This window comes from Anomaloglossus baeobatrachus, chromosome 6, assembly GCF_048569485.1.
Source record: "Anomaloglossus baeobatrachus isolate aAnoBae1 chromosome 6, aAnoBae1.hap1, whole genome shotgun sequence".
NCBI lineage: Eukaryota > Metazoa > Chordata > Amphibia > Anura > Aromobatidae > Anomaloglossus > Anomaloglossus baeobatrachus.
This window is the reverse complement of record NC_134358.1, coordinates 19,738,470-19,762,306: the sequence shown is the minus strand read 5'-3', so window position 1 is coordinate 19,762,306 and position 23,837 is coordinate 19,738,470. Positions and strand designations below refer to the sequence as shown.

Below are 23,837 nucleotides of genomic sequence, written 5' to 3'. Positions count from 1 at the left end.
GGATATCACATGCTTCTGGCCATGTGATCCTCCGGCAGGTCCTGGAAGATCACAACAGCACAGTATCGAGGCCGAGAAGCAAGCGATATCCCAGGATGTTGTGAGTATGTGGATGTGATGTGATGTGTGAGGTGTGTGTGAGTGTGATCTGATTTGTGTGTGTGTATGTGTGTGCTGTTATGTGTGTGTGCTGTTATGTGTCTGTATTTTCCGCCGCTGCAGGACCTTGATGTGTGGATGCGATGTGATGTGTGTGTGAGGTGTGTGTGAGAGTGAGTGTTAGCCGGTGTACACTGGTAACTATGATACACATCGGGTAACTAAGGGACCTTAGTTACCCGATGTGTATAATGGTTACCAGCTTTCACGGCCTCCGTCAAGATCCCAGCATCGCAAGGTTATGTCTGGCGCTGCTGGGATCCTGACGGAGCCGGTGTAGAAGCAAGCGATATCCCAGCATGTTGTGATGTGTGAGGTGTGTGTGAGAGTGAGAGTGAGTGTGAGAGTGAGTGTGATCTGATGTGTGTGTGTGTACTCACCTGGGAATCGGGGCTCCGTGTCAGTTGGGCCAGAGCGAGCGTGGATTGCGTGAGGGGGGCGGGGCCTGCAGAGAGTCGAGGCGAGAGGCCAATCCGTGTGGGGGGGCGGGGCCATGGCGAGCCCAGCGGCCAATCAGCTTTGTGTCCCCGTAAGGACACAATTTCGGAGCATGACAGACAGACAGACAGACAGAATAAGGCAATTATATATATAGATATATACTAGAAGGTGGCCCGATTCTACGTATCGGGTATTCTAGAATTTACGTATTGTGTAGTTCATGTATGATTTTTGTTATATATATATATATATATATATATAGAGAGAGAGAGAGATGTTGTTGTCTGTAGTTACCAAGTGTTTGTGTAGGGCGCTGTACATGTTCTGGGTGTTGTCTGGGTGTGACGGGGGGTGAGAGCGGTGTTGTATGTGTGTTGCGTGTGTTGCGTTGTTTGTGGAGCGCTGTGTGTCTGTAGCGTTGTGTGTGTGTTGCGCGGTTTGTGTGTGTGTGGTGTGTTTTGGGGGGAGGTATGTTTTGTGCAATGTGTGTGTTGTGCGGTATGTGCGTATATTTGTGTGTGCCGCGGTGTTTGTGTGTTGGGTGTTGTGTGTGTGCAGCGTTGTCTGTGTGTGTGGGTGTCTGTGTAGGGCAGTTGTTTGTGGTTCCTAGTGTGTGTGTGTGTGTGTGGTGTGTTGTGCAGTGCGCGTGTGTGTGTGTGTGTGCATCAGCCTCTCTTCTCTCAGCCTACCTCTCCCAGCCTCCCTCCTCCCAGCCTCCCTCAGCATCAGCCTCCCTCTCCCAGCCTCCCCAGCATCAGCCTCCGCCAGCATCAGCCTCTCTCCTTCCAGCCTCCTCCAGCATCAGCCTCCCTCTCCCAGCCTTCCCCAGGATCAGCCTCTCTCCTCCCAGCCTCCTTCCTCCCAGCCTCCCTCAGCATCAGCCTTCCCCTCCCAGTCTCCCCCAGCATCAGCCTCCCCAAGCATCAGCCTCCACCAGCATTAGCCTCTCTCCTTCCAGCCTCCTCCAGCATCAGCCTCCCTCTCCCAGCCTTCCCCAGGATCAGCCTCTCTCCTCCCAGCCTCCGTCCTCCCAGCCTTCCCCAGCATCAGCTTTCCCCTCCCAGCCTCCCTCAGCATCAGCCTTCCCCAGCATCAGCCTCCCGTTCCCAGCCTTCCCCAGGATCAGCCTCTCTCCTCCCAGCCTCCGTCCTCCCAGCCTTCCCCAGCATCAGCTTTCCCCTCCCAGCCTCCCTCAGCATCAGCCTCCCTCAGCATCAGCCTCCCGTTCCCAGCCTTCCCCAGGATCAGCCTCTCTCCTCCCAGCCTCCTTCCTCCCAGCCTCCCTCAGCATCAGCCTTCCCCTCCCAGTCTCCCCCAGCATCAGCCTCCCCAAGCATCAGCCTCCACCAGCATTAGCCTCTCTCCTTCCAGCCTCCCCCAGCATCATCCTCCCCAAGCATCAGCCTCCACCAGCATCAGCCTCCCTCGTCCCAGCCTCCCCCTCCCAGCCTCCCCCAGCATCAGCCTCCCTCGTCCCAGCCTCCCCCTCCCAGCCTCCCCCAGCATCAGCCTCTCTCCTCCCAGCCTTCCCCATGATCAGTCTCTCTGCTCCCAGCCTCCTCCAGCACGCCGTGCTCCTCTGCCGACACTCACACACCCGATCGCATCCACTCACACACACCCGATCGCATCCACTCACACACACCCGATCGCATCCACTCACACACACCCGATCGCATCCACTCACACACACCCGATCGCATCCACTCACACACACCCGATCGCATCCACTCACACACACCTGATCGCATCCACTCACACACACCCGATCGCATCCACTCACACACACAGACACTGATGATATCGCACATACGCGCTTATACTCACAACATCCGGGGATATCACATGCTTCTGGCCATGTGATCCTCCGGCAGGTCCTGGAAGATCACAACAGCACAGTATCGAGGCCGAGAAGCAAGCGATATCCCAGGATGTTGTGAGTGTGTGGATGTGATGTGATGTGTGAGGTGTGTGTGAGTGTGATCTGATTTGTGTGTGTGTATGTGTGTGCTGTTATGTGTGTGTGCTGTTATGTGTCTGTATTTTCCGCCGCTGCAGGACCTTGATGTGTGGATGCGATGTGATGTGTGTGTGAGGTGTGTGTGAGAGTGAGTGTGAGCCGGTGTACACTGGTAACTATGATACACATCGGGTAACTAAGGGACCTTAGTTACCCGATGTGTATAATGGTTACCAGCTTTCACGGCCTCCGTCAAGATCCCAGCATCGCAAGGTTATGTCTGGCGCTGCCGGGATCATGACGGAGCCGGTGTAGAAGCAAGAGATATCCCAGCATGTTGTGATGTGTGAGGTGTGTGTGAGAGTGAGAGTGAGTGTGAGAGTGAGTGTGATCTGATGTGTGTGTGTGTACTCACCTGGGAATCGGGGCTCCGTGTCAGTTGGGCCAGAGCGAGCGTGGATTGCGTGAGGGGGGCGGGGCCTGCAGAGAGTCGGGGCGAGAGGCCAATCCGTGTGGGGGGGCGGGGCCATGGCGAGCCCAGCGGCCAATCAGCTTTGTGTCCCCGTAAGGACACAATTTCGGAGCATGACAGACAGACAGACAGACAGACAGAATAAGGCAATTATATATATCCCTGTGCCCCGGTGCTGCCAGGCTGCCCGTCCCTGTGCCCCGATGCTGCCAGGCTGCCCGTCCCTGTGCCCCGGTGCTGCCAGGCTGCCCGTCCCTGTGCCCCAGGTGCTGCCAGGCTGCCCATCCTTGTGCCCAGGTGCTGTCAGGCTGCCCATCCCTGTGTCCCTGTGCTGCCAGGCTGCCCATCCTTGTGCCCAGGTGCTGTCAGGCTGCCCATCCCTGTGTCCCTGTGCTGCCAGGCTACCCATCCTTGTGCCCAGGTGCTGTCAGGCTGCCCGTGTTTCATTCATGCCCAGTCTGCTGTCCGTTACACCGGTTCCGTGCTGACTCCGTGCAGCGTGCTGTAGACTGGCTGCTCCGCTCCCCGTCCTTTCAGGCATGTAGCATACACAGAGCAGCGGGCACCATTAATTATGCCTCAGTTACGTTACAATCATTGTGCTGGAAAACACAAGTCAGTGAATGAGCGGTGCTCCCCTCCCTCCCCCCAAGTCAGTGAATAAGCGGTGCACCCCTCTCCCCCAAGTCAGTGAATGAGCAGTGCACCCCTCTCCCTCCAGTCAGTGAATGAGCACCCTTTCCATCCCCCCAAGTCAGTGAATGAGCAGTACACCCCTCACCCCCTTCAGTTCAGTGAATGAGAGGTGCACCCCTCCTCTCCATGTCAGTTAAGGATGCGGTGCACCCATTCCCTCCCCCCCACCAAGTCAGTGAATGAGCGGTGCACTTCTCCATGCTTCCTCCCCCCCCCCCCCACCGACAGTATACAGCACTATACCACAGCAGCATTAACCAGTGCATTGCCACCAGTGCTCCCATTAACGCTTTGCACACTAATTCCAGTTGCCATCAGCAATACCATTACAGCTCTTATAATACATATATAAAATCCCATAGGATGATAATTGAATAATCCGGACCGGAGACGTTTCCCTCCATTACTTCTCACTACTCAGTGATTGAAAGCCGCAGAAATAGCAAAATTGCAGGGATTAGATTTCAGCCAAAAATTACAGTCATCTTCATGAAGGTTTATCCGATTATTCTGCACCGGGAATGGACGGAGCGGCCTGTGATGACCGCGCATGGAAAGTGACAAAACCGCCATTAGCGGCATTAAAGGCTCCGGTGGGGCGTGGGGGGAATTTCTCCACTTTAAAGTCAAAATTTTGCACAAACTTTCTACTTTCTCAGGATTTAGCTTTCTGCCTACGCCTCCTACATTATGAATATTCAAAGGCCAGGAGGGGCGAGCAGGTCCCCACTCCATGATGTACATAGGCCTGTAACATGGGGGCAGTAAACACATCCTGATGTTTGCATAAAAAGACGACCCTCCAGGCACAGAGGAGGCATTTCATTTTGTATTCAGAGACATTAAAGTCAGTATCTGATATAGTAAGTCTGGGCTCTGATATTAGTAAGTCTGGGCTCTGATATAGTAAGTCCATATCTGATATAGTAAGTCTGGGCTCTGATATAGTAAGTCTGGGCTCTGATATAGTAAGTCTAGGCTCTGATATAGTAAGTCTGGGCTCTGATATAGTAAGTCTGGGCTCTGATATAGTAAGTCTGGGCTCTGATATAGTAAGTCTGGGCTCTGATATAGTAAGTCTGGGCTCTGATATTAGTAAGTCTGGGCTCTGATATTAGTAAGTCTGGGCTCTGATATAGTAAGTCTGGGCTCTGATATAGTAAGTCTGGGCTCTGATATAGTAAGTCTGGGCTCTGATATAGTAAGTCTGGGCTCTGATATAGTAAGTCTGGGCTCTGATATAGTAAGTCTGGGCTCTGATATAGTAAGTCTGGGCTCTGATATAGTAAGTCTGGCCTCTGATATAGTAAGTCTGGCCTCTGATATAGTAAGTCTGGGCTCTGATATAGTAAGTCTGGGCTCTGATATAGTAAGTCTGGGCTCTGATATAGTAAGTCTGGGCTCTGATATAGTAAGTCTGGGCTCTGATATAGTAAGTCTGGGCTCTGATATAGTAAGTCTGGGCTCTGATATAGTAAGTCTGGGCTCTGATATAGTAAGTCTGGGCTCTGATATAGTAAGTCTGGGCTCTGATATAGTAAGTCTGGGCTCTGATATAGTAAGTCTGGGCTTTGATATAGTAAGTCTGGGCTCTGATATAGTAAGTCTGGGCTCTGATATAGTAAGTCTGGGCTCTGATATAGTAAGTCTGGGCTCTGATATAGTAAGTCTGGGCTCTGATATTAGTAAGTCTGGGCTCTGATATAGTAAGTCTGGGCTCTGATATAGTAAGTCTGGGCTCTGATATTAGTAAGTCTGGGCTCTGATATTAGTAAGTCTGGGCTCTGATATTAGTAAGTCTGGGCTCTGATATTAGTAAGTCTGGGCTCTGATAAGTCTGGGCTCTGATATAAGTAAGTCTGGGCTCTGATATAGTAAGTCTGGGCTCTGATATAGTAAGGGTACCTTCACACTTAGCGATGCAGCAGCGATCCGACCAGCGATCTGACCTGGTCAGCATCGCTGCTGCATCGCTACATGGTCGCTGGTGAGCTGTCAAACAGGCAGATCTCACCAGCGACCAGTGACCAGCCCCCAGCCAGCAGCGACGTGCAAGCGACGCTGCGCTTACACGGAGCTGCCGTCTGGAAGCTGCGGAGACTGGTAACTAAGGTAAACATCGGGTATGGTTACCCGATGTTTACATTAGTTACCAGCGCACAGCTGTGTGTGCAGGGAGCAGGGAGCCGCGCACACTGAGCGCTGGCTCCTTGCTCTCCTACCATAGCTACAGTACACATCGGGTTAATTAACCCGATGTGTAATGCAGCTACATGTGCAGAGAGCAAGGAGCCGCGCACACTGCTTAGCGCTGGCTCCTTGCTCTCCTAGCTGCTGTACACATCGGGTTAATTAACCCGATGTGTACAGCAGCTACATGTGCAGAGAGCCGGAGCCGGCAGCACAGGCAGCGTGAGAGCTGCAGAGGCTCGTAACTAAGGTAAATATCGGGTAACCACCTTGGTTACCCGATGTTTATCTTGGATACAGCTTACCTCAGCTGTCAGATGCCGGCTCCCTGCTCGCTTCATTTGTCGCTCTCTCGCTGTCACACACAGCGATCTGTGTGTCACAGCGGGAGAGCGGCTTTGAAGAAAACGAACCAGGGCTGTGTGTAACGAGCAGCGATCTCGCAGCAGGGGCCAGATCGCTGCTCATTGTCACACACAGCGAGATCGCTAATGAGGTCACTGCTGCGTCACAAAAAGCGTGACTCAGCAGCGATCTCGGCAGCGAGCTCGCTGTGTGTGAAGCACCCCTAAGTCTGGGCTCTGATATAGTAAGTCAGGGCTCTGATATAGTAAGTCAGGGCTCTGATATAGTAAGTCAGGGCTCTGATATAGTAAGTCAGGGCTCTGATATAGTAAGTCAGGGCTCTGATATAGTAAGTCTGGGCTCTGATATAGTAAGTCTGGGCTCTGATATAGTAAGTCTGGGCTCTGATATAGTAAGTCAGGGCTCTGATATAGTAAGTCAGGGCTCTGATATAGTAAGTCAGTACTATGTTATAAGTCAATATTTGATATTGTAAGTCAGGGCTCTGGTGTAATAATTCAGTATCTGATATAAGTCTGTGTCTATAATAAGCTAGGATCTGATATAATAAGTCTGTGCCTGATATAATAAGTCAATGTGCATATAATAAGTTAGTATCTGAGATATAATAAGTCTGTGCCTGTTATAATAAGTCTGTGCCTGTTATAATAAGTCTGTGCCTGATATAATAAGTCTGTGCCTGATATAATAAGTCTGTGCCTGATATAATAAGTCTGTGCCTGATATAATAAGTCTGTGCCTGATATAATAAGTCTGTGCCTGATATAATAAGTCTGTGCCTGATATAATAAGTCTGTGCCTGATATAATAAGTCTGTGCCTGATATAATAAGTCTGTGCCTGATATAATAAGTCTGTGCCTGATATAATAAGTCTGTGCCTGATATAATAAGTCTGTGCCTGATATAATAAGTCTGTGCCTGATATAATAAGTCTGTGCCTGATCTCATAAGTCTGTGCCTGTTATAATAAGTCTGTGCCTGATATAATAAGTCTGTGCCTGATATAATAAGTCTGTGCCTGTTATAATAAGTCTGTGCCTGATCTCATAAGTCTGTGCCTGTTATAATAAGTCTGTGCCTGATATAATAAGTCTGTTCTCTGAGAATATAGATTGGTTTTCAGGATAATGCGCCTGTATTCTGGCCTAGTAAGTCTGTGCAGTGTGATAATAAGTCTGTGTCATGGCTTTCTCCTATAAGGTTGGTGTCTTGTGTGCTTTGCTTCCTGCGTGGCTCCGGTTGCTGCTGGAAGCTCGTCGTCACCTCGCACATCTTGATGACTCTTTTTGTTTTTCTCCTTTTCTCTCTGATTCAGAAACACCACGGTGCTGAACTCTCGCATCATCTCGGTGACGGTGAAGCCCGCGCCGCGCTCCGTGTCTGTGCCCCTGGACATCGAGTTCTCCCACCTCTACAACGTGAGTAGATCCCGGTCACTGGATCTTGTTGCACAATTTCACTGACACTCACGGAAATGCCAATTATAACATCAGCTTTACGTGGAGCGATGGCCGCCGTGCACCACATCTATGGCAGAACCACCACTTGGTGGTTTTTGGGGATAGCGCACCTGACCATTCACCTTTCTTGGCACCATAGCTCCCGCCAGGTCCTTCGCTGGCTCGCATCCTCCCTCCACCTCCGACCTGCTCTTCCGCCTTCACTTTTCAGCACTTCCGGTACGGACTAGGCATCACGTGCTGCCGTAATGTCACATTATGACATCTCACGGGGCCTAGAGTATGAAAGTGAAGACAGATCCGTAGGGAGATTTCGAGCCAGTGAGAGCCCTGGAGCGGAGCTGCGGTGCCGACACAGGTGAAGGTCAGGTGGGTATAATTTTTATTTTATGTTTCTTTATACTCTCCGCTTATTATACTCCGGGGCCCGGAGCGACCTCACACCTAATAAATGGCTACAAATGTTGCCAAATTCAGGCGAATCTGACAAATTCAATTGTGGCAGATTTGCTCATTTTAAATCTAACTCCCATAGCCGCTCCCCTGCCCCCCCAGAGCATTTCCAGAGGTCAGACACCCAATGATATTTGCATCCTACATCCCTCCGGTGACATCACGACTGCCTCTGTGATGTCACCGTCCGTGACGCAATATTTAAAGCGATACTACGAGGAAATAAAAAGCCACTGCAATTCGCTGTGTAAATGCCCGCAGCTTCCGAAGCTCCAAGGTCAGAGCATTCGCGGGTTGTCATTGTCATAGTAAAATCAATGTGTGTCATTAACAGTATCAAGCGTGCGCGGATTATCACCTTGCCCTAGGCGAGCAATATGTGTTAAGTGGGAAAGTAATGGAACTGTAATTTGCGGTTTGCACAGAATACAAAGTTCCCGTCCCAACACAGTCCACAGCTCGGTGGTGGAGCCGTCAACCACCGGTCTCAGACTGGGAGATAAATGTCCTATCATTTCCCAGATTACAAAAAAAAAATTAATAGAATTTTTATTTTTTTTTACATTTCTCCAGGGAACGACCAACCACACGTGCATCCTGTGGGACGAAACCGACACGTAAGTCAGTCTCTTCATTCCTCAACGTTTCCCTCACTTTTTTTTATTGTATTATTGTACTTGAAATTTGAACAATTTGTTACATTTTTTTCCCATAATATAATGTTAATCAGATGATCCTTCATAAGGAGGAATTTTCATGGAATGCTGCATATTTGTTTTACAATTTGTTTTAGTGCAGCCCGGTGGCTCAGTGGTTAGCACTGTAGTCTTGTGGTGGCTCAGTGGTTAGCACTGCGGTCTTGTGGTGGCTCAGTGGTTAGCACTGCGGTCTTGTGGTGGCTCAGTGGTTAGCACTGCGGTCGTGTGGTGGCTCAGTGGTTAGCACTGCGGTCGTGTGGTGGCTCAGTGGTTAGCACTGCAGTCGTGTGGTGGCTCAGTGGTTAGCACTGCAGTCTTGTGGTGGCTCAGTGGTTAGCACTGCGGTCTTGTGGTGGCTCAGTGGTTAGCACTGCGGTCGTGTGGTGGCTCAGTGGTTAGCACTGCAGTCGTGTGGTGGCTCAGTGGTTAGCACTGCAGTCGTGTGGTGGCTCAGTGGTTAGCACTGCAGTCTTGTGGTGGCTCAGTGGTTAGCACTGCAGCCTTGCAGCGTTGGGGTCCTAGGTTCAAATCCCATCAAGGACACCATCTGCAAGGAGTTTGTATGTTCTCCCCGTGTTTGCGTGGGTTTCCTCCGGGTTCTCCGGTTTCCTCCCACACTCCAAAGACATACAGATAAGGACTCTAGATTGTGAGCCCCAATGGGGACAGGGTTTCTGATGTATGTAAAGCGCTGTGGAATATGTTAGCGCTATATAAAAAAAATAAAGAGAAAAAAATAAAGAGAAGAAATGGGAAAAATACAAAAGTTTCAGAATACGGCTGTATAAATGTATCCAATTATTGTATCTTTTTGTGAACTTTTGGAAACATTTAGTCTTTGAGGTTCTCTATATGTTACTCATGAATGGGGATGAGCAAGCCTGGTAAATTTCAGGGTTCATACCGGGCACCAGGGAAGTCTATCGTCAAGTTTGGAGATGCTGAATAAGGCTTGTTGAAAGTATGCAGCTCAGCCAATCAACAAGCTTTTTGGCTTCAAGAAGATGCCTGGGAAGAAAAAAAAAAAAAAAGGTGTGGGGTCCTCCTACTTTTGATAACCAGTGCAGGTAAAGCAGACAGCTGCGGGCTGGTATTATCAGGCTGGGAAGGCCCATGGTTATTTGGCCCTTTCCAGTGTAAAAAAAAGCAGCTCGTAGCCACCCCAGATGTGGAGCATCCATTAGATGCTCCAATTCTGGCGTGTTGTCCAACTCTTCCCGATTGCCCTGGGGCGGTGGCAATTGGGGTAATACTTTTGGGGTTGATGTCAGCTGTGAATTGACGGGTTAGTAATGGTGAAGCATCTATCAGACACCCCCATTACTAACCCAGTAAGTGTAAAACTAACAAAAACACACACAGGAAAAAAAATAGTTTATTTGACTAAAGACTCCCCCACACTGCATCAACAAATCCTAAAAGTTGCGATGTAATCCAATGGTGTAATGTCCCATGACGTCCATCGAATCCTATGGAGCCTCGTTCTGAGAACGTTCTCAGAATGAAGCTCCATAGGATTGAGTAGGTGTTGTGTAACATTACTCTTTGTATTATATTGGAACTTCAAGGATTTTTATAAATGAATACCGTAAATTGGTGAATGAGGGAGTGTGGGGAGACTTTATTCAAATACACCATTTCTTTTTCGTGTGGGTGATTTTTTTTACTTTACACTTGCCAGGTTAGAAATGAGGGTGTCTGATAAACGCCTCTCCATTACTAACCATGGCCAATGCCAACTGACATTAACCCCATATATTACCCAGAATCCCAATGCAAGAGGGCTGTTGAGAAGAGCCGAAATTGGAACAAATAATGGATACGCCATCTCTGGGGCGGCTGCGGGCTACTACTTTTAGGTGGGGAATGGCGGTGTCTGATAGATGCCTCTCCATTAGTAACCCCTTGGCTTGATGACAGCTGACATTACACAGCTGACATCAACCCCATATATTACCCCTATTCCTACTGCATGAAGGCAATCTGGAAGAGTCAGGCAAAGTACCAGAATTTGAGTATCCAATGGATGCGCCAACTCTAGGGCGGCTGCGGGCTTCTATTTTTAGGCTGGGAAGGACCAAATAAAAATGTGCCTTCCCAGCCTGATAATATCAGCTCTCAGCTGTCTGCTTTACCTTGGCTGGTTATCAAAATAGGGGGGACTCCACAACTTTGTTTTTTTTTTTATTTATTCCCTATCCACATTTTTTTGCCTGGCAATTTGTCTTGCTCTTACCCCCATTTTGCTTCCTTGCAATCCCCTAGTCCTTACTACAACCAATTTACAGCCCAAAAGTTCAGGTCCCCATTGACTTATATGGGGTTCGGGGTTAAGTTCAGGTTAAGTCTGGGTACCGAAACAAACTCTTCACTAAAGTTTGGCCAAACCTTCTAAACCCAAACATCCACGGGTCCGCTCATCCCTATTCATGAACAATTCATATTTCAAGGTGTAACGTTTATAAAAGAGTAAAAATGTCCATTTTTTACAAACTTTTTTTTTTTTTTTACAAAAGAGGTTATAATATAGAAATGTTATTAATATTCCCGGAAAAAAGCAAAAAAAAGTAAGATTCTGGCTTCTTATGCAATGTAATTTTTTTTAGTCTCGCATTTTTATGTTGTATAAATATTTTGTGGCTCCATGTTCTGTACAAAGAAAATAGAAGCAGTTTTCGCTCAGGATCAGATTATGAAATAGCGCTACTTAAAGGGGTTTTCCCAAGAACAAAGTTCATTTTAATCAATAGATCTTGGAATATTAATAATTTCCACAATTTACCGTGTTTTACAAAAATGTTCCTGTGCGGAGATAATCTTGTAGATGTGTCCCTGCTGTGTACTGTGTAATGGCCGTGTCTGACTGTACAGAGCTGCTCTAGCAAAACAGTATGCACACAGGACCTCATAGGATCACAGCTGCTGATTTTTATGTTTTAAAATATTTCCCTGCCTTTTTTTTTTCTTTTTAACTGTTTTACCTCACAGAAATCAGCAGCTTTCTGTGAGGTAAAATCTATAGATATGGGAGGAGTCCTGTCCACAAGAGCTCCTAATCTATAGATACAGGAGGAAGAGGAGTCCTGACTACAGGAGCTTCTAATCTATAGATACAGGAGAGGGGAGTCGTGACCACAGGAGCTTCTAATCTATAGATACAGGAGGAGGTGCTTACAATCTATAGATACAGGAGGAGGAGCATACAATCTATAGATACTGGAGGAGGAGTCCTGACCACAGGAGCTTCTAATCTATAGATACAGGAGAGGGAGGAGTCTTGACCACAGGAGCTTCTAATCTATAGATACAGGAGGGGAGGAGTCCTGACCACAGGAGCTTCTAATCTATAGATACAGGAGAGGGAGGAGTCTTGACCACAGGAGCTTCTAATCTATAGATACAGGAGGAGGGGAGTCCTGACCACAGGAGCTTCTAATCTATAGATACAGGAGGGGGGGAGTCCTGACCACAGGAGCTTCTAATCTATAGATACTGGAGGGGGAGGAGTCCTGACCACAGGAGCTTCTAATCTATAGATACAGGAGGGGGGGGGGAGTCCTGACCACAGGAGCTTCTAATCTATAGATACAGGAGGGGGGGGGGGAGTCCTGACCACAGGAGCTTCTAATCTATAGATACAGGAGGGGGGGAGTCCTGACCACAGGAGCTTCTAATCTATAGATACAGGAGGGGGAGGGAATCGTGACCACCGGAGCTTCTAATCTATAGATACTGGAGGGGGAGGAGTCCTGACCACAGGAGCTTCTAATCTATAGATACAGGAGGAGGGGAGTCCTGACCACAGGAGCTTCTAATCTATAGATACAGGAGGGGGAGGAGTCCTGACCACAGGAGCTTCTAATCTATAGATACTGGAGGAGGAATCCTGACCACAGGAGCTTCTAATCTATAGATACAGGAGAGGGAAGAGTCTTGACCACAGGAGCTTCTAATCTATAGATACTGGAGGGGGAGGAGTCCTGACCACAGGAGCTTCTAATCTATAGATACTGGAGGGGGAGGAGTCCTGACCACAGGAGCTTCTAATCTATAGATACAGGAGGGGGGGGGGAGTCCTGACCACAGGAGCTTCTAATCTATAGATACAGGAGGGGGGGAGTCCTGACCACAGGAGCTTCTAATCTATAGATACTGGAGGGGGAGGAGTCCTGACCACAGGAGCTTCTAATCTATAGATACAGGAGGGGGAGGAGTCCTGACCACAGGAGCTTCTAATCTATAGATACAGGAGGGGGGGAGTCCTGACCACAGGAGCTTCTAATCTATAGATACAGGAGGGGGGAGTCCTGACCACAGGAGCTTCTAATCTATAGATACAGGAGGGGGGGGGAATCGTGACCACAGGAGCTTCTAATCTATAGATACTGGAGGGGGAGGAGTCCTGACCACAGGAGCTTCTAATCTATAGATACAGGAGGAGGGGAGTCCTGACCATAGGAGCTTCTAATCTATAGATACAGGAGGGGGAGGAGTCCTGACCACAGGAGCTTCTAATCTATAGATACTGGAGGGGGAGGAGTCCTGACCACAGGAGCTTCTAATCTATAGATACTGGAGGGGGAGGAGTCCTGACCACAGGAGCTTCTAATCTATAGATACTGGAGGGGGAGGAGTCCTGACCACAGGAGCTTCTAATCTATAGATACTGGAGGGGGAGGAGTCCTGACCATAGGAGCTTCTAATCTATAGATACTGGAGGGGGAGGAGTCCTGACCACAGGAGCTTCTAATCTATAGATACTGGAGGGGGAGGAGTCCTGACCACAGGAGCTCCTAATCTATAGATACAGGAGGGGGAGGAGTCCTGACCACAGGAGCTTCTAATCTATAGATACAGGAGGGGGGGGGGGGAGTCCTGACCACAGGAGCTTCTAATCTATAGATACAGGAGGGGGAGGAGTCCTGACCACAGGAGCTTCTAATCTATAGATACAGGAGGGGGGGAGTCCTGACCACAGGAGCTTCTAATCTATAGATACAGGAGGGGGGAGTCCTGACCACAGGAGCTTCTAATCTATAGATACAGGAGGGGGGAGTCCTGACCACAGGAGCTTCTAATCTATAGATACAGGAGGGGGGGGGGAATCGTGACCACAGGAGCTTCTAATCTATAGATACTGGAGGGGGAGGAGTCCTGACCACAGGAGCTTCTAATCTATAGATACAGGAGGAGGGGAGTCCTGACCATAGGAGCTTCTAATCTATAGATACAGGAGGGGGAGGAGTCCTGACGACAGGAGCTTCTAATCTATAGATACTGGAGGGGGAGGAGTCCTGACCACAGGAGCTTCTAATCTATAGATACTGGAGGGGGAGGAGTCCTGACCACAGGAGCTTCTAATCTATAGATACTGGAGGGGGAGGAGTCCTGACCATAGGAGCTTCTAATCTATAGATACTGGAGGGGGAGGAGTCCTGACCACAGGAGCTTCTAATCTATAGATACTGGAGGGGGAGGAGTCCTGACCACAGGAGCTCCTAATCTATAGATACAGGAGGGGGAGGAGTCCTGACCACAGGAGCTTACACTCTATAAATACATGAGGGGGAGCCCTGACCATATCTGCATCAGCTGGGCCATGACAAAAGGGATGCCCAGGATTAGAAAATGATGGATTTTTCAAAAATCCTTTTCTCCAAGTAGTGCTGCAGGTCTGTGCCTTTCACCTTAATAGAGGTTAGTTGCAGTACCACACACAACCTGGAAGCAATGGCGGCGCTCTTTCTAGAAGAAGGTAGCTTTATTGTTCAAATTGTGGACAAACCCTTTAAATATAATGTACTGTGCATTTTTTTAGGTAAATCTAAAATAATATAATAGACCTATTATTTAGTAGACATGGGCTAAATAGAAGGTCTGTCTTTCCGGAGGAGCCGGCACATCTGTGCATCACTTAATTAGCACGTCGGTCCTGTGTAATGCTTTATTTCGCCATATGGTGACGCCGCAGGGAAAATTAAGACATTTTATCAGGATTCTCAGCAGCCTGCTCCTGATCGCTGTGAGTCCCAGAAGCAGGAAACCCCGTGAGCAGCTTACGGTCGGGACACCTCGCTGTTCAATAAGGAGTATCCAAAAGACAATTCCTTTAAGTTTATTAGAAGTCCCAGAAAAGTGAATCCTCTCTATAACCTTTAATATGGTGTAATAGATACAAATAGTGACAGTCAAGGAAAGTCACCGATCCATTACTGCTCCGCACCTGGAGAGACGCTCCTGCCGAGAGGGCGCTTAGTATGAGGTCCGATCATTGCTGAAAGGGTATGAGACAATTATTCCAGTTACTTAAGTGATATAGACCAGCACCAGAAGACCCATGCCAGAAGACCAGCACCAGAGCACCAGCACCAGAAGACCAGCGCAGGAAGACCAACACCAGAAGACCCATGCCAGAAGACCAGCACCAGAAGACCAGCACCAGAGCGAACAGAGCACCAGAACAAGAGCGCTAGAGCACCAGCACCAGAAGACCAGCACCAGAGCACCAGAAGACCAGCACCAGAGCACCAGCACCAGAAGACCAGCGCCGGAAGACCAGCACCAGAAGACCAGCGCCGGAAGACCAGCACCAGAGCGCCAGAGCACCAGCGCAGGAAGACCAGCACCAGAGCACCAGCACCAGAAGACCAGCACCAGAGCACCAGAAGACCAGCACCAGAGGACCAGCGCCGGAAGACCAGCGCAGGAAGACCAGCGCCAGAAGACCAGCTCCAGAAGACCAGCTCCAGAAGACCAGCTCCAGAAGACCAGCTCCAGAAGATCAGCTCCAGAAGACCAGCACCAGAGCGCCAGAGCACCAGCGCAAGAAGACCAGCACCAGAGCACCAGCACCAGAGGACCAGCGGCAGAAGACCAGCGCCGGAAGACCAGCGCAGGAAGACCTGCGCTAGAGGACCAGCGCCAAAAGACCAGCGCCAGAAGACCAGCTCCAGAAGATCAACTCCAGAAGATCAGCTCCAGCAGACTCACACCAGAAGACCCACGCTAGGAGACCTACGTCAGAGGACCCTGAGCTTAATAATAATAATAATAATATAATAGCTTTACTGCAGCAGCTTCAATGCTGAAAGCTGCAATGTGGTTGCTATAGGCAACCAGAACGATCTCACTGTGAGCCAATTCACATAAATGAGGTCCCAGTTGCTTCTGATTTGGTTTTGGTGCACAGTTAATGCAGCATTTTTTATGTATTTCTTAGTATAGAAACTTAAAAACGCACTTACATTTTTTTCACACTTCCCTTTTTTAAATGCAGAATTCCAACATTTTAGCACTAAGAAAACCCCACAAAAATAGAAAAGAGAAAATGTATGAAAAATGCAATAATCCGAGCAGATTGCTGTTGCTGATATTGGTGCACACACCTGCTGTAGAAGCATGGCTGCACCAGCGGGAGGGGGAGGCACGGGCCGGACAGGCGCAGGATTAGCGCCGGCTCCTTACACTGTACAGCATGTCACTTACTGTACGCGACAAAACAAATCAGCAGCAGCAGAGAAGCAGCGGCAGCCAGCGCGAGGTTTGTTCCTCTAAACTGCGATGAATATTTAATGGCTTTATATTAATAATTAATTAGAAAATTTACTTTACTGACTATTTATTATACATATGCAAAACATCGGGACTCAGCCGCCGCGGAGTATAGACGGGACGCATCACCGATATAGCCACATCTACACATAAAAGGCAGAGAAAAACTACAGAAAATACCCAGGTTATACCAGCTGTACATATATAATTATATACAGGAGATACCCAGGTTATACCGGCTGTATATATATAATTATATACAGGAGATACCCAGGTTATACCGGCTGTACATATATAATTATATACAGGAGATGCCCAGGTTATACCGGCTGTACATATATAATTATAAACAGGAGATGCCCAGGTTATACCGGCTGTACATATATAATTATATACAGGAGATGCCCAGGTTATACCGGCTGTACATATATAATTATATACAGGAGATGCCCAGGTTATACCAGCTGTACATATATAATTATAAACAGGAGATGCCCAGGTTATACCGGCTGTACATATATAATTATATACAGGAGATGCCCAGGTTATACCGGCTGTACATATATAATTATATACAGGAGATGCCCAGGTTATACCGGCTGTACATATATAATTATAAACAGGAGATGCCCAGGTTATACCGGCTGTACATATATAATTATATACAGGAGATGCCCAGGTTATATCAGCTGTACATATATAATTATATACAGGAGATGCCCAGGTTATACCGGCTGTACATATATAATTATATACAAGAGATGCCCAGGTTATATCAGCTGTACATATATAATTATATACAGGAGATGCCCAGGTTATACCGGCTGTACATATATAATTATATACAGGAGATGCCCAGGTTATACCGGCTGTACATATATAATTATATACAGGAGATGCCCAGGTTATACCAGCTGTACATATATAATTATATACAGGAGATACCCAGGTTATACCGGCTGTACATATATAATTATATACAGGAGATACCCAGGTTATACCGGCTGTACATATATAATTATATACAGGAGATGCCAGGTTATACCAGCTGTACATATATCATTATATACAGGAGATGCCCAGGTTATATCAGCTGTACATATATAATTATATACAGGAGATGCCCAGGTTATACCGGCTGTACATATATAATTATATACAGGAGATGCCCAGGTTATACCGGCTGTACATGTATAATTATATACAGGAGATGCCCAGGTTATACCAGCTGTACATATATAATTATATACAGGAGATGCTCAGGTTATACCGGCTGTACATATATAATTATATACAGGAGATGCCCAGGTTATATCAGCTGTACATATATAATTATATACAGGAGATGCCCAGGTTATACCGGCTGTACATATATAATTATATACAGGAGATGCCCAGGTTATACCGGCTGTACATATATAATTATATACAGGAGATACCCAGGTTATACCGGCTGTACATATATAATTATATACAGGAGATTGCCAGGTTATACCAGCTGTACATATATCATTATATACAGGAGATGCCCAGGTTATATCAGCTGTACATATATAATTATATACAGGAGATGCCCAGGTTATACCAGCTGTACATATATAATTATATACAGGAGATGCCCAGGTTATACCGGCTGTACATATATAATTATATACAGGAGATACCCAGGTTATACCGGCTGTACATATATAATTATATACAGGAGATACCCAGGTTATACCGGCTGTACATATATAATTATATACAGGAGATACCCAGGTTATACCGGCTGTACATATATAATTATATACAGGAGATGCCCAGGTTATACCGGCTGTACATATATAATTATATACAGGAGATGCCAGGTTATACCAGCTGTACATATATCATTATATACAGGAGATGCCCAGGTTATATCAGCTGTACATATATAATTATATACAGGAGATGCCCAGGTTATACCAGCTGTACATATATAATTATATACAGGAGATGCCCAGGTTATACCGGCTGTACATATATAATTATATACAGGAGATGCCCAGGTTATACCGGCTGTATATATATAATTATATACAGGAGATGCCCAGGTTATACCAGCTGTACATATATAATTATATACAGGAGATGCCCAGGTTATAGCGGCTGTACATATATAATTATATACAGGAGATGCCCAGGTTATACCGGCTGTACATATATAATTATATACAGGAGATGCCCAGGTTATACCGGCTGTACATATATAATTATATACAGGAGATGCCCAGGTTATACCGGCTGTACATATATAATTATATACAGGAGATACCCAGGTTATACCGGCTGTACATATATAATTATATACAGGAGATGCCCAGGTTATAGCGGCTGTACATATATAATTATATACAGGAGATGTCCAGGTTATACCAGCTGTACATATATAATTATATACAGGAGATGCCCAGGTTATACCAGCTGTACATATATAATTATATACAGGAGATGTCCAGGTTATACCGGCTGTACATATATAATTATATACAGGAGATGCTCAGGTTATACCGGCTGTACATATATAATTATATACAGGAGATGCCCAGGTTATACCGGCTGTACATATATAATTATATACAGGAGATGCCCAGGTTATACCAGCTGTACATATATAATTATATACAGGAGATGCCCAGGTTATACCAGCTGTACATATATAATTATATACAGGAGATGCCCAGGTTATACCAGCTGTATATATATAATAGGTGGTGGAGGTTGGGGCTGTTGGCCGGGGCCCGGTGCTGGTTTTCGGCTGAGGTCATCACTTGCTGCTGAGCAGACTCTGCTGTGTATTGTGCAGGATGCAGGAACCGGGGGATGAATGAGCGGCTTTTGTCGTAATTATGTCTCGTTTCCGCCCGGTCTCCCTCTTCTCAGAACTCGGCACAGATGCACTTTATTGGGTGGGTTACCCCTCAGTCACGGATGGAAATATTTCACTTAAGGGAATTAAATCTATTAGCCAATAAAATTTAAGGGGTATTCCTTTACCTTTTTTTTTTTTTTTTATCTTTTACCTTAATTTTTCTGTATCTTTCAAAAATTTGGGGTTACGTTACATTACTGTACCCCAGAAGTCTGGTACGTGAGCCACCAGAATAGAAGACACAGGCGCATGGAACCACAACATTCATTGTCGGGTCCACTCATACCTCTGTGAAATTGGTTGAAGACTCCTTTGATTTATTTATTTATTTAATTAATAATTAAAAAAATAAAAAAAAAATCAGGCTGTAATTCCCATTAGAACCACTGGGTGGCCACATATAGACACATATAGCAAAAATATCTCCCAACAGAGTGCCAAAGTTTCCTCTATACGGGCCAGGTAATGAAAGTGGAACATTAAGTGTTCAACCCCTTATTGTAAATATGGTATAGGGATCAATTAACATGGCAAAAGCTGGCGTCTTCTTATGTGACATCAGTGCCCTTGTGGCCCCTTGGAGTGCAACTGTGTCCTCTGCACTCCCTACAGCTTGCCCATATATAACTTTTGAGGGAGGTGAAGATAACACATGATTGGATAAATAGAAGTTGACACGACACGATGGGCCCATTCAGCTTAATTGCTATACAGTAAGCTACCTCTACGCTGCACAGACTTGTGTTAGGTATTTCGTAATCATTCGGCAGCAGAACATTGAAATAGAGGAAAATGTGTAACTGGGTTAAGAATGGGCTCAGTGATACGAAACAAAGGGCGGTTATTAATGGAATACACTTGGACTGGGTCACAGTAACCAGTGGGTATCACAGGGGTCAGTATTGGGCCCTCTTCTTTTTAACATTTTTTTTTATTTTATTTTAATGACCTTGTAGAGGGCATTGAAAGTACAATTTCAATATTTGCAGATTATACAAAATTCTGCAAGATATTTAATACAGAGGAGGATAATTTAATGTTGCAGAGGGATATGTGTAGGCTGGGGGCTTGGGCTGAGAAATGGCAATTGAAGGTTCATGTGAATAAATATAAGGTCATGCACTTGGGCAGAGGAAATAAAATGGATAACTACTGTATATACTAAATAGTAGAACACTTGGTAAAACTGTCACTGAAAAAGACTTGGGTGTAATGGTGGGTGGCAAACTCAACTTTCACAGCTACAGATTCTTTACTGTACAAGCAGTGATACTATGGATTCTTTACTGTAAGAGCAGTGAAACTATGGAGCTCTCTGCCACATCATGTTGTAACGGTTCACACACTACTAAAATTTAAGAGCAGCCTGGTCGCCTTTCTTGAAAAATGATATTACTAGTTATGGGCAGTAAGTAGATTCTGTGATGGTCGTTGATATAGGGAACTTGTCTGATTGCCTTATGTGAATTCGGGAAGGAATTTTCCCCCCTAATGTGGAGCTTACTGTCTGTCACATGGGGTTTTTGCCTTCTTCTGGATCACAATGTTAGGTCATGGGCTAAACTCGATGGACTTGTCTCTACCTTCAACTTTAAACACTATGAAATGATAAAGTCAGGACAGAAGAGGAATAATAAAGCCTGTGAGTTTTGTGTTATGAATTGCTGGCCTAGGTGAGACATTGTTGAGGCGTAACGCCTGACACGAAGAGAATCCTTCCTTTTTCATCCTACGGTTGTGAAACAACCATCCTGCCTTCTTCAGGTCTGGCACCACTGACGGGAGGTCACAGCTCCTGGACATTTTCCAGGCTACACATTGCTATTGGTTGTTCCTCCAGTGACTTCTTTTTTAGTTTTTTTTGCTGAGAAGAACCATTATCTTGATACCGTTGACTTTTTTCATATTAACCCATTTGTTGGGGGGGGGGGGAGGACACTTCTTGACATCAATACCAAGGAGATGCTGTGCATTTCAGGTTGTCTCCACACTGGTAGCAATCTGTAAATGGGTGCAGACCCAAACCAATTTTGGTCCTAATTAGAGATAAGTGGTCCGGTGGAGGTTCGGTTCAGTGGGTGCAGCCGGATTTTACTTAAAGTTTGGTTTGGGATCTGGACTTGACTTGAACCCCAATGGAAGTCACTGATTGGGCAATTCGGCCTAATTCAGCCATAAACAGGTCACTTTCAGAGGTGAACATTAATTTTTCATTTTTTAGTTTGGTACACACTACAACCGGTCATGTTTCTGTTCCCCCCCACTGCGAGACGATCATACATTGCAAGTGCCTCACACAGGGCTTAGCACCGAGCATACACAAGCACTGAGCGTACCCGAGCACCGAGCATACACAAGCACTGAGCGTACCCGAGCACTGAGCGTACCCGAGCACCGAGCATACACAAGCATCGAGCGTACCCTAGCACAGTGATGCGTGACCGGGTGTTGTTCATACGTAAACCACCAAAACTCCGAACCAGAACTGTTTGTTTTTTTTTGTAAATTCTATGTTCGGTCCGAGCTCCAAACCTTGGGTTCACTCATCTCTAGTCCTAACCTTTGGGACGTTTTGGCCCAAATCCACCTAAGAGTCAAATCCAAAAATGCCCAGAACTACCCTTTTTCTTGCAAATTTGCAAAATGCCCACCTCTTCAGGGTCAGTTGGCCAGTTTTGGCCGGAGGGACTGTAAGCTGCCGGATGGACCAAGACATGGCGGCTGCTGCTCCATGGTTTAGCCAAAATTTTACCTTTTCGAGATCATTAAGCAGATGATGGGAGAAGAGGAATGGAAAGTATCGATTATGATTACACATATATTTTTGGATTTTCTGGTTGGAAGGACGCATTTGTGTTACGTTTAACCAAGGAATTGACGGTGAGGAAGGGAAGACAATATGTTACATTTTAGGACTCTCTTATCCGTTACTGGTGCAAACGAGGGCAAATAAACTAGACGACGAGAACTAATTTGCCCTAAAAAAGAAATATTCCCAACCTCAATTACCAATGGAACTGGATCAATATTTAACATTCTATTCAAAAATGTTTCAAAAAGAAAAAGGAAATCAATGAAGAGGCAATGAAGGACGGTGACGATGGCTCGAAGAGAAGGAGACGGCATCCGGCAGTAAATAAGTGACGGCGGATAATTTCCTCGATGCTTTTTAGCCATTTTTCCATATAGACCTCATCGTCTTTATGGACATGATGATTATTCCTATCACAAGGCTCGTTTCCGCTCTTCCAGAACAGAACATGGCAGAGTTCACAGTGAACGCATCCACTCCGACGTTAATTAACCTAGTTACTCGACCAGTCCCTCTAAATGATGGAGAGGTTACCACTGGCAGCTTTATGTTCCTTGAAAAGGTTATTATTTCCAATATCATTTTGATGTAATGACGGCAGATGGGGGCCTTGTTATGTTAGTCAAAGAAGCCGTAAGTGTGAGTCGCTGAACCGTGCTGATGTAAAATGTCTGCACAGTCACTTTCATGTTAAATGACATTTCTCACTCGCTCATAACTTTCTCCGTCGAGGACCATTAAACCGACTCCCTTCTGCTTTCTCTGCACATCACAAATTACATCCCTAATTTAGTTTCATTACCTTCCATATGATTATAAGAAAAAGGAGATGGAATATTCCAATTTCTCGCGCATGTGAAACTTTTAATTTGTGCCGAAATTTTGGGGAAAAAAAATAGGTAAAAAATGTAGGTAAAAAAAACCACACTGATCTCTGGTAAATGTAAGAAGAGACTTTAGGGGACACATTTTTGTAACTTGAAGCTCCTGAGCATGGATTAAGGTCTTCTCAAGCATTATGCCGTACCCAAATGACCAGTGGTTACAGTATGTCCCAGACCTATAGGAATTGGACAATCATGGCTTTAAGTTTTCTGACGAAGCAAGTGCGAAACGTGCGTCGAGGTGCTGGGCAGTGTGGTTTTTGGTCTCTGGTCAGTAATTTTTGATACCCTATACAGGTTCTAGTGTTTTCAATGTACATCAGCCTTCCAATGGGGATTTCATGTGTCATTCAAGCACTTTGAACTCCTCATGGTAGCACTGTAGTAGGTCTGCTTTTTCCATCTGAACCTAGGATGTTTTGAATCCCCAATTATACTGTGATCTATGGCTATTTTATAATGCACTTCGCTTTAAATTGGGGTCTTAGTGTTTCATACATAGGAACACCGTATCAGCGCCTCCATTTTGTTGATGTGCATTGTTCATTGTTAAGGTTATTGCACTGACACCTTATATTAGATTGATATATTAATCTGGTGAATTATTATATATATATATATATACTAGAAGGTGGCCCGATTCTACGCATCGGGTATTCTAGAATTTACGTATTGTGTAGTTCATGTATGATTTTTGTTATATATATATATATATATATATATATATATATATATATATATGTGTTGTGTGTAGTTACCAAGTGTTTGTGTAGGCGCTGTACATGTTCTGGGTGTTGTCTGGGT

The 23,837-nt window shown here is 46.0% G+C and overlaps 1 protein-coding gene across 4 annotated transcripts in view; it reads left to right on the top strand.

Annotated features, from left to right (window-relative positions):
• ADGRB1 (adhesion G protein-coupled receptor B1) overlaps positions 1 to 23,837 on the top strand; it is a 719,771-nt gene that overhangs the window by 484,285 nt on the left and 211,649 nt on the right. For all 4 annotated transcript variants that reach the window (XM_075352815.1, XM_075352814.1, XM_075352813.1 and 1 more), the window contains exons 16-17: positions 7,601 to 7,703; positions 8,772 to 8,815. In XM_075352815.1, coding sequence (XP_075208930.1) covers positions 7,601 to 7,703; positions 8,772 to 8,815 — 147 coding nt within the window. The remainder of the gene's footprint in view (positions 1 to 7,600; positions 7,704 to 8,771; positions 8,816 to 23,837) is intronic.